The 11829-nt window shown below is 35.8% G+C and overlaps 1 protein-coding gene across 2 annotated transcripts; it reads left to right on the top strand.

The window, feature by feature from the left end:
* Window positions 1-260: 260 nt before the first annotated feature.
* Window positions 261-10291, top strand: LOC311288936 (uncharacterized protein). Of its 2 annotated transcripts, XM_084406620.1 has the most exons (5): window positions 261-340; window positions 490-747; window positions 880-914; window positions 1059-1203; window positions 9028-10291. In XM_084406620.1, the coding sequence occupies exons 4-5, from the start codon at window positions 1119-1121 to the stop codon at window positions 10056-10058; spliced, it is 1116 nt and encodes a 371-aa protein (XP_084262746.1). In that variant the 5' UTR covers window positions 261-340; window positions 490-747; window positions 880-914; window positions 1059-1118; the 3' UTR covers window positions 10059-10291. The 2 variants fall into 2 exon arrangements, with proteins under 2 accessions (XP_084262746.1, XP_084262747.1); XM_084406621.1 differs by lacking the exon at window positions 880-914 and having other exon boundaries at window positions 261-747.
* The last annotated feature ends 1538 nt before the right edge of the window (window positions 10292-11829 follow it).

The raw sequence follows: 11829 nt of genomic DNA, 5'->3' as shown, positions 1-11829 counted from the left end.
CCAATGGTTTTTTATTTTTATTAGAGCTTTATCAAAAACAATAATGGTTTGTCAATCTTTCCACATACACAAAAAATGCATCAATCAATAATTGGTTTGTTATTGAAAAAAGTTCCCCACTTCTGCACACAAACATTAGTGTTACAGTGGCACTTACAGAATCTCACATAGCCGATGTAGTTTAGACTTTTTAAGTGGTAGTTATCAGTGATTAAGATTAATTTAAATGTGTATTTTACCAACGCCACTTTTGTTTTCAGGACTTTTATTTTGGAGAGGAGATGTGACGTCATAAGGCTGCGCCGCGCTCCTGCATATGTTGTGATTCGGCTGAAGAAAGGTTTGTTTTAAGCATTTTAAAGTGTTTAAATTAATGCAAACTGTTGAATCATTTTTGTATCTTTAACAGGTTATGTAAAATAAGTTAATTCATATTCAATGTAACATTATAATGAGTTATCTAACATTATTGAACGTCTTTTGTGCAAGTTAAGCAAATCCATACAGAGTAGCAGAAAAGGTGTGTCTCATTTCGCTCCCTACATCGTGAATTAGTTTATCATAACCATGAATCCCGCTACTTGCAAGTAGTGATGAGAGAAACGGAGCTTTTGAAACTCAAGGGTCGACTGAATCAATCAAAGCTACACAGAATGATTCACTGTGTCGACTCGCTCGAATCATCTCAAACACGGACGACTCCTGCTGGTTAAACAGTGTAAATGCGAGAACAACAAACACAAACAAGTATGTAAATGTTTACAGTAAATGTTTTAATCTATTAAATGTAATCTACAAATAAATAAATATTTTAAAAATTATATTGTCTAAATATAAACTAACTGTGTCATTTTTTTTTTTTTTTTTTTTTTTTTTTAGTGCTAGTTTGGAGTGTTTTTTCTTCTTCTAATCAGGTGATTTGAGTCCATTAACTCTCTCTCTCTGACTGACTCTCTTACCAGTGAACTGAACTACTGAACTAGATCTGATTGAGACACGCTTAGAGATTTAGTTTGCATTTATTTTTCTTTCTGTTAATTGTTTCTCATATTAAACAGGACAGACTGTCCAAACACACAGAATAACTCCTGGTGAAGCGACTGAGATCTATTATAAAGATGGAGTTTATTAAAGAGGAGAGTGAAGACTTCAAGATTGAAGAAACATTCAGTGTGAAACAAGAAGAAACTGAGGAACAAACAGGTCAGTTTCATTCTCAAAGCTGAACTCAGTCATTTGATCCTTATTCAAATGCCCAGTTCTACAGAAATTAGTGATATATTTTTGAAGAGTGTCCTAATTAAAGTGGCTTTATTTGGCACTGAGCGGGTCGCCACATGTAGACAGACATGTTGAGATCACATGACCAGACAAATACTAATGCTATTTCAATCTGAGAAGATCCGACTTCTATGTTGGACATTCGTTGTTGGACAAACGCATCGCGCATAAAATTAGGCACAATAATACAGAGGTAGCCTAAAAAATATTATTTTGAGTAACATTCAACACAATATCTACAAATTTTTATGTTAAGATATATTTATTGGGAATATACATACAAGTGTGAAATATGTAAATGCACTCGGAGCATCAGCACATTCCCTTTCCAGAGCATTGCATTGTCTAGAGTGCAGGAAAACTAGGTTAAAGTAAAACGATAAAAAGAGGGTGGGATTAATAATCATACACAAGTTAATATGCCAGTATCGAGTAGGTATGCACCGAACATGATTTTTCATGGCCGATTCCGAGACAAAGATGTTTGGCTATTTAATCAGAATTCGGCATTTGTTTTTGTTTTTAAATTCATTTTAAAGAAAAAAGGTATTTACCAGTGAAACTAAACAAAACCAAAAAATAACAGGGTTTTTCCTGGCTCAAAACGAGGCAGAGGTGGTCAATTCTTGATCATGTGTTTTAATAGTAAGATAATTAAATTAGTATTTTTCATAGACCATCGTATAGCCTACTATGTTTCCCACAGTGTTTTGAGGGTGGAGCTTGGTACCTCTAGGGGAGTCTGGGGGCATGTTCCCCCGGAAGAAAATTTATAAATTCATTAATCTGGTGTACTTTGAGTCACCCGAATCTCCTGTTGAAAATAAATAATCCACCTGCCAACCGCCCGAGCCTATGATATTCTCTGATTTAGATATCTGCATCTGACCATCACATTACAATTATTCAAATTCTCAGTGTTAAGCATGATAATATGGTAAAATATCACACTGAAGTAGAATGATTTAAAACTAACATTTATTTAAATTAAAAGTTCTTCTTTTGGCAAAATTACATTTCCTTAATAGCCTCAACAGAGGCTTTACTCCCTTCAAACTTAAATTGTCAATGTTTCATTACATCACTGTTGGAAAACACTCTTATCAGAATACATTTTTTACCTTTATAAAGGGCATTTTTTCCCTAATTTTATTTAATGTATGCTCCATCTTTCATTTAAAATTCTTCAATTTGATCAATACATTCAATTAGAATAAGACACTACTAGGCTGTTAGCAATCAAAACGTTGGGCAACACGGTAAGACATTTATATTATTATCAACTATAGGCTATCAATCGCCACTTACATTAAGTTAAATAAAATCAGAGTCATCCTCGCGTTTTAGGTGATTCCCTTGTTATTTTTAATTTTAATTTTTGATATTGCCGTTTTTATCAGGGCATTTGTCCCATTCGGCAAGTACAATTCTCTCTCACTTGTCCCTTCAAAAAAATAAAAATAAACACGTGTCCTGGACAAGCGTTAATGTCGAGCCCTGATATGTTTTCCTTGATTGGTTTTCCCTGAAGTGAATTACGTTGTTGAAACCAAAAGTAAAAAAGTGACGCACGTTCATTGAGTTTTACCGTGATGAGAGTTCTGTGTATTTATTAAACTCAACACATTATAATGATTTATCTGTAATCCACTCTTGATTCATTGGAATGTTATGTTTTTATTACTTGGTCACATGTTAGTCTGTTAGTCACAAGCTGAGCTGAACACACAAACGTTCACTGTCTACACTAGTGCAGGGCGCGCACAGGTATTCTCGCGCAACTTCAGCAAGCGCAGAAAAGCGGCTACTACAATAACGGCTGAAGACCATAGACTGTATATGTACATGTACTCATAGACTGAGTCTGCGCAGTAGTAATCAACGCCCCGCCCTCACTCTCGCAGAATCAATCGCAAGCACACGCTCCTAAACTTCGAGACTCTATAGCTTCACTTTTCAGGGCTTATGCGGCACGCGTGCTGCAGACAGGTACCTCTGCATTTCCAGTACAATGCTTCCAAACAAATGACATTTTCGCACTTCTGGAAAAATCGACTGGAAAAAATATAAAAAACCGATTGCGCGTTAGTTGCAAAAACGTCCGGTTTCCGATTTATGACCATTCAATCGGTGCATCCCTTGTATCGAGTTCTCTTTTGAGTTTGAACAAACAATAACACAGAATTATGCCAAAATGCCCTTTTGTCGAGTATCCTCTGAAGAGTGGTCTTAAATGAATTTAAAGGGGTGTGACAAAATGAGATGCGCCTCAGATCTGCGTCATGTACGGCAGCGGCAGCTCTTAAAAGTAACAGCAGCCTAATAAACCAGCTTTTGTGATGTCATTAATGTTAGTCAAAGAACAAAGGTAACAGAGAAAATTGTAACTTCAATAAGGATTCATCTATATTTCATTTATAATTTATGCAGTGAAGACTGTAAAGTGTTTGATAACTTTATTCAATTTCTGAACAGTCCCTTCCTGTTAGACGGGTAGGAAGGCCACAGGTAAATGTGACATTTATTATAATGGTTTTATGTTTAGGTTGTTTTTAGTTAACTTGAATTAAAATTTGTTATTTTTTTAAAGTCTAATAACTGTTGAAGTTGATAGCTTTTAATTATACTGTAATGTTGAATGTCTATCATTAATGTAAAAAAAAAAAAGAGTATTAGTATCAGAGATGCTGGCCTTCATCCTTAAAAAGAAAATATAAAAAATTTAAGTTTTATCTACATTAATTTGGAGAGTAACTGTAAAATTATTACAAAAAAATATGTTTTTAATCGCGATTTAATCATATTAGAAAATATCATACCAAAAGCTGACATCACCCAGTATCCAAACTTTAGGATCAAAATCAATGTGATTTTTTTTTTCTTTTTTTTCTTCTTTTTTTCATTCAACAGCTACTTCTGAATTGAAAACAATGAAAACCATTCCTATCAATTATGCATCAGTATCTGACAAAAACGTTCATTTGCATATAGCAAGCTGTGAAATGTGAGTGATCAATATTAGATAACGGCAGTCGAGTGTTTGAAATAACTTCATTACAATTAAATATATTTATAAGTACCTGATTGTTTGAATACAGATGGGTTAGTGACAATATTGTTGTTTTGTCTCAATCGTGTGTTTACTGTCATCTTTATTCAGTCAAAATGTTTCTATCTGCTTTTTATGCAGCTGTTGTGAAAGCTGGATGCCTTTGTCCATATAAGTGACTTCCTGAAATGTCATAAGTTTTATGACTGCTATGAGTCTCACTTGTGGACTTTCTGCACAAGGGCGCCCTCTAGCTTTGTTTATGAATGAAACCTGTTACTTGTGTGTTTAGCGCTACATAATGCTCACAACACCCCAATTTGGGTAAAAATAGAAATAAAAAATGCTCCTTTCTAGAAAAATGTGATATTAACATGAGAATCCATACGTTTTTCTCCAAATGAGCACAGTTGTGGACTTAAAGCCCTGAGGTACAGTGTTTAGTAAGGGACTCCTAATAAGTGAAGTGTGAAGTGAAGTGTGCATGAGTTTTTTTCCTCAGTAGATTGGCAAAATTAAGAAATTACTGTCACTATTAGATATAAGATCAAATTAAAACTTTGACCTTTCTAAAGATGTATCAGGACTAAATAAAGAGACTCGTTCATTTTCTAATGCTATATATACACCTATATGGTAACACTTTATTTGAAGGGGTGAGCATAAGACTGACATGACACCTTCATAACCATGATATGACACATGTCATGAATATGAAGGAGGTTTTATGCATTAGTTTCTTAAGTTTGATGATTAATGATGTATTGGTTTACGTCAAGTTGTCATAACAAAGACATCTCAAACAATGTCATATTTGCATTAAAAATGTCATAATTGAGCGAATTACACTTAATGACAGTTGTCATAAACATGCATAAAACCTCCTTCATATTCATGACGTGTCATGTCATGATTATGAAGGTGTCATGTCAGTCTTATGCACACCCCTTCAAGTAAAGTGTTACCATATATATATTATATATATATATATATATACACACACACACACACACACACATATATATATATATATATATATATATATATATATATATATATATATATATATACAGGGTTTTTCCTGGGTCAAAATTGGTCTTCGGTGGTGGCTGACCGACATGGTCATCCACACACAGCAAAGAGTACCCTAGTACCCACATGATCCGCAAGCCCAATATTGACAATAAATGTTAAATTTAAAATAAATACAAAGAAACAGTTTGTGTTTTTTTTTTTTTTAGGTAATTTACTACACATTGTCATAGGCCTATACATACTGTGGATTATTAAGGCTAAATTTTACTAAACACTCTTGCTAAATTAGGTAAGCACACTTACTTTCTCATTTCAGATTGGGGTGGGAATCTCTAGGCATCTCACGATTCAATTCGATTACGATTCAGAGGGTAACGATTATCGATTATTAACGTTTTTTTTTTTTTTTTACTTGGTACTTTTAAAGCAAAGTATTTATGATGACCCATAACGAACTTACTTCCATCTTCCTATATTCATTTTATTAATAAAACAAATGGAAGTGATTTGAACATTGCAAAGAACCAACATGAAAATAAATGTGTGCCTGTACTAGCAGCGTTGTAGTAAATTAATACAAACTTCAGCATATTCTGAATCTCTAGCATTTAATAATAGACTTCTAACCAACATCCTCCTGTTATTTCCAATGAGCAATATAATCCTTCAGACAAAAAAACATTTTGCTGTAGCAAAATCATAAACAGTTTTCGTTCAAAAATATAGAATGATGTACCAGCAGCTCTCATATAATGCTTGTGGACTTATGCATATTCTGAATAATTAGTAACATACAAAGCCTCTCTTATTCACAACTAAATAATAAAGAGGTATGACTTGAAATGTTTGCTGTATACCACAATCAAAAACAGCTTATACAAAAAAAGTGAATGAACATCTGCAGAGAGCACAGTCAAAATGTAACTTTTTGTGACTGGCATTGCACATATTGCAGGGCAGTACAACGTAAGTATAACAGATCAGTTTACAGTATATTGATGTGAAAACTAAATAGGCTACTGAAAGCAGCTTTCATACAAAAAATACTAATTAGGTAACAATGAAATTGCCAATTTTCCATACGCTAGCTTTTAACGAAGAGGGTGCCGTTCGAATTTGGCGCTCAGCCATCATGCGTCTGTTAAGTGCGCGAGTCTGTTATGTGCGCGCCACAGACTGCACGCGCACTGCACGTCCGCTAGAGTTCCGCCTTTAGCGTTTCGTCAATATTATGTTTTTTTAGAGATTTGATTTTTTTGACATTTGTGAATCGATTCAGAATCGTCCACGTCCGCATCGCGATGCATATAAGAATCCGCGCGGTGCTGTGATCGTTCTCTCCGTCACTCCGTCAGTAGCCTGCTTCACTCACAAAACCCAATTACAGATCAAATAAGGCTTTGGCGGGACAAAAAATCGTTTTGGCGGCCGCCCAAAAAATTTCAATGTAGGAAAAACCCTGATATATATACATACATACATACAGTGGGTACGGAAAGTATTCAGACCCCTTAAATTTTTCACTCTTTGTTATATTGCAGCCATTTGCTAAAATTATTTTTTTTCTCATTATTGTACACACAGCACCCCATATTGACAGAAAAACACAGAATTGTTGACATTTTTGCACATTTATAAAAAAAACTGAAATATCACATGGTCCTAAGTATTCAGACCCTTTGCTCAGTATTTAGTAGAAGCACCCTTTTGATCTAATACAGCCATGAGTCTTTTTGGGAAAGTTTTTCACACCTGGATTTGGGTATTCTCTGCCATTCCTCCTTGCAGATCCTCTCCAGTTCTGTCAGGTTGGATGGTAAACGTTGGTGGACAGCCATTTTCAGGTTTCTCCAGAGATGCTCAATTGGGTTTAAGTCAGGGCTCTGGCTGGGCCATTCAAGAACAGTCACGGAGTTGTTGTGAAGCCACTCCTTCGTTATTTTAGCTGTGTGCTTAGGGTCATTGTCTTGTTGGAAGGTGAACCTTCGGCCCAGTCTGAGGTCCAGAGCACTCTGGAGAAGGTTTTCGTCCAGGATATCCCTGTACTTGGCCGCATTCATCTTTCCCTCGATTGCAACCAGTCGTCCTGTCCCTGCAGCTGAAAAACACCCCCACAGCATGATGCTGCCACCACCATGCTTCACTGTTGAGACTGTATTGGACAGGTGATGACCAGTGCCTGGTTTTCTCCACACACACCGCTTAGAATTAAGGCCAAAAAGTTCTATCTTGGTCTCATCAGACCAGAGAATCTTACTTATCACCATCTTGGAGTCCTTCAGGTGTGCTTTCATGTGTCTTGCACTGAGGAGAGGCTTCCGTCGGGCCACTCTGCCATAAAGCCCCGACTGGTGGATGGCTGCAGTGATGGTTGACTTACTATTGACTTAGGCCAGAGGTGTATCCATGTCAGTATGAGGAGGAGGAACAGAGGGGCTGACGGGGGACAGCTGAGACTTGTTCATCTAAAAACTCCCACGGCGATGGACGATGTTGTCGGTGTGGTGAAGAGATGAGTCCCACCATAGATATAAATCCCACCTTAGGATCATTGAATAATTTTCTTGTTCATCACTGTACAGCTGCTTTAAAGCTATATGTATAAAGAGCAATTTAAATCAGCGTGATTTGACTATCCGTTAATGTCTTGTTCTCTGTCAGGATAGAAATGCAGAAATTGCATTGAGACTGGTATTACTGGTGTTGACAAACAGCGATTAACCGGTGGGAACATTTCTTCATAGTCAAATCCTATTCTGTTATTATCCTAATGGAATGACTGTAGACTCAGAACGGGGAATGTCTCTTGAAAGGGTACATTTATCCCCATCCGATGAGGAGGATTGCAGTTTGGTGCTTTTCACTTCCAGTGCTGTGATTGGCTGTTGACAGCAAAGGTGGCACACACAGTTTGGTCCACCCTTCGTACTCATTTTCATAGTCTAAAGCACATGGTCAGAACAGTGACTTAAATATTTTACCAGTGCATTACTCACATTCCAAACCACTTCCAAAATACCTTTGGCAGTGGAAAAAGATTTTGGAATGTGTCCTAAAGGAAGCAAAGGGTTATGAATAATGAGAAACATTTCTGAGATTACTGCTAACAACTCCTACAGTAGCTTAGTGGGTATAGGATCTAGCATACATGTTATTATGGTATTTATGCTTTATATGTGTCAATGTCTTTGTTGTTTGGTGCCATTAAACTGGGGTTAACTTGTATTTGTCTCTTGAGAGTCAAGAATTAAATGAAATGGAAGAGAAAGATAAGGACTGGAAACTTTCCAGACTGGACTTTCTCCTTGTAGAACTTGCCTTCATAGTCTAAAGCACATGATTAGAATAATGACTTTAATGTTTTACCAGTGCATTACTCACATTCCAAACCACTTCCATAATACATTTGGCAGTTTCCTGAACACATAGAATCCAAACATGATAAAAAAAAAGAAAAAAAAAAAGAGTTTGGAACGTGTCCTAAAGTAAGAAAAGGGTTGCGAATATTTAGAGAATTTTCTGAACCACCTCTTTCAGTAGCTTAGTGGGTATAGGATCTAGCATACATGCGTTTGGTTTTAATGCCTTAAATGTGTAAATGTATTTATGTCTGTTGTTGTTGTGCCATTAAACTGGGGTTAACTCGTATTTGTCTATTTTAGATCTGATGGCACTGAAAGTGGAGAGTCAAGAACTAAATGAAATGGAAGAGAAAGATCAGTATGGAAAACATCATGATTTCATAAATGGAGAAAACTCTTTTAGTTGCTCACAGACGGTAAAGATTTCCTCACAAAAAACGATTTTAACTAAAAACCGACACCTTAAATTCCACATGAAAATTCATACTGGAGTAAAGCGATACAAATGTAATCAGTGTGGAAAGAGTTTCACCAAAAAAAATGGCCTTAACAGGCATGTAAACATTCACACTGGAGAGAAGCCTTACAGCTGCCAACTGTGTGGAAAGAGTTTCAATGATAGATATCACCTTAAAGGCCACATGAGAATTCACACTGGAGAGAAGCCGCACACCTGCCAACAGTGTGGAAAGAGCTTTACTGAAAAGGGACACCTTAAAACCCACATGAATATTCACACTGGAGAGAAGCCTCACACCTGCCAACAGTGTGGAAAGAGCTTTGCTGAAAAAGGACACCTTAAAACCCACATGAATATTCACACTGGAGAGAAGCCTTTTACCTGCAAATTGTGTGGAAAGAGCTTCACTGATAAAGGAAATGTTACTAAACACATGAGGATTCACACTGGAGAGAAGGCGTTCACCTGCCAACAGTGTGGAAAGAGTTTCACTCAAAAAGAACATCTTAAAAGCCACATGAGAATTCACACCGGAGAGAAGCCTTTTCCCTGCAAATTGTGTGGCAGGAGCTTCACTGATAAAGGAAACCTTAAAAAACACACGAGAATTCACAATGGAGAGAAGGCGTTCACCTGCCAACAGTGTGGAAAAAGTTTCACTCAAAAGGGACATCTTAAAGGCCACATGAGAATTCACACTGGAGAGAAGCCTTTTATCTGCATATTGTGTGGAAAGAGCTTCACTGATAAAGGAAACCTTAAAGTCCACATAAGAATTCACAATGGAGAGAGGCCTTTCACATGTGATCGGTGTGGAAAGAGTTTCAAACATAAAGTAACCCTTAATTGCCACTTGAGAATTCACTCATGAAGTGTGGAAAATTTTTCTAAACGGACATCAAAAAGGACACCTGAACTCTATGGGGTCGACTAACACGCCAAAACATTCTGCCGGGTTTTTTTTTTTTTTTTTCACGTAGCAGCGAAATCTTCTCTGGCATTTATGGTCTTTCAGATAAAAAGGGTCTTCTTTTATTCTTTTTAGTGTCCACTTACAGTGAAAACATAACATTGTGCTTTTGTAAAATAAAAAAATAAAAACTGTCTCTGTGAACTTTTTTTCTGTAGTGCTTCACAAAAACATAACAAAACTCAGCGAATACTTTTCACACAGACATGAACAATAAATCTATAGAAACATTTAAGTGTCTACTTTTAAATTATTTAATACAAAACGAAAACAATTATTCTGTTTATGTAATCTGTATGAAAAGAGAAAGATATCCAGTCGTTCTTGTGTTAGCTCATTACTGCTAATGTGAACACGCCTACTGACAGCGCATACTATTCTTATGGTATTGATCTGAGGCGATCCATGCAAACAGAGTCAACGCTAGGGGTGGAACAGATCACAGTTGATCCGTGATCCGTACGGACCAGATTCATTTCTAAATTTAACCATCATAGAGTGAAAGTTCTTAATTTGGACTTGTTTTGACTTGGCAATTTACAGAAGAAGAGGCGAAAATCGGGACTGTGTGTGCAAACGTAGAGAGAGAGAGAAGAGAGATCGGCACGTTTCAGCACCCAAACACCGAATTGATTCCTCTTTCACGTTTCCTTGCCCTTGGATGGACACATAAACACAAAATTATGTCAAAATACCCATCTTGGTATTCTCTCGTTTATGTCATAAGTGAACAGTTGAGAAAGAAACTGGATGTTTGTCAGTTTTTTTCGGTCCGTGCAGTCAGCTTTAAAGTGACAGCTGACACCTAATATTCCTACTGTTGTCTGTGTCATTATTGTTAATAAAACAACAAAATACAGCTTTAACAAAGATAAAACTATATTTAATTTTTACTGTGATCAAAGTCTTATTTTCCATTTAGGCTTAATTATTCATTTCTTTACCTAAATACTACTGTTATACTTTGTAAATTTGATATTTAGTATTCATCTCTGCTTGTAATTTATGTATTTGTTCTTATTTTATTACTAACTGTTCACTTGTTTTTAATAATGTTTGAACTTTATAAGTTAAGCTAGTAGTTTTTGCTGTAGTATTGAGGAACTTCAAGTAAGTTTTAAGTAATAAGTGAAAAGCTGTTACATCCCCTTCATCCATATATATTTGTTATTATTATTATTATTTTTTTTTTGCTGATCTGAAAAAATTATGCGATCTGTGGCTCAAAAAACATAAATGATCCGAAACGTGAATTTTGTCATCCGTTCCACCACTAGTCAATGCCCACATCAACTCAATAAGATGCATCAAGTTTCATCAAATTAATTGTCTGAAATATGTTGAAATATAAAATGTATTTTGCTATATGCTTTATAATGTATGCAATATGTTATAAAAGTAAATGAGTGTTTAGACAAGATTTCATTGGTCTGTTTTAGACAGTTTATTAACTGTAAAGCTAAATATAAAATATACAAATTTGTTCATGTACTGTGTAGTAAGGCATTCATGCATGTATGAATTTACAAAAATCATGTTTTTTGTTACAGGTGGACATTACATTGTTAATACTATTTGATATGATCCTGTTATCAGCATGCTTTTGTCACAGTTATGCTCAGTTTTGCTAAAAGCCTGGATTTACATGTATTCGTTTTATTTAATAAATAGG

This window comes from Rutilus rutilus, assembly GCF_951802725.1.
Source record: "Rutilus rutilus genome assembly, chromosome: 4".
In the NCBI taxonomy this organism is placed as follows: domain Eukaryota; kingdom Metazoa; phylum Chordata; class Actinopteri; order Cypriniformes; family Leuciscidae; genus Rutilus; species Rutilus rutilus.
Note: the sequence above shows the minus strand (reverse complement) of the source record. Positions and strands in the feature narration are given on the sequence as shown.

Bases quoted from the DNA above. Each gene is read 5' to 3' on its own strand.
- LOC311288936 (XM_084406620.1), top strand. From the start codon at position 1,119: ATGGAGTTTATTAAAGAGGAGAGTGAAGACTTCAAGATTGAAGAAACA. The intron at 1,204-9,027 runs GTCAGTTTCATT...TGTCTATTTTAG, and splicing joins AGAAACTGAGGAACAAACAG to ATCTGATGGCACTGAAAGTG.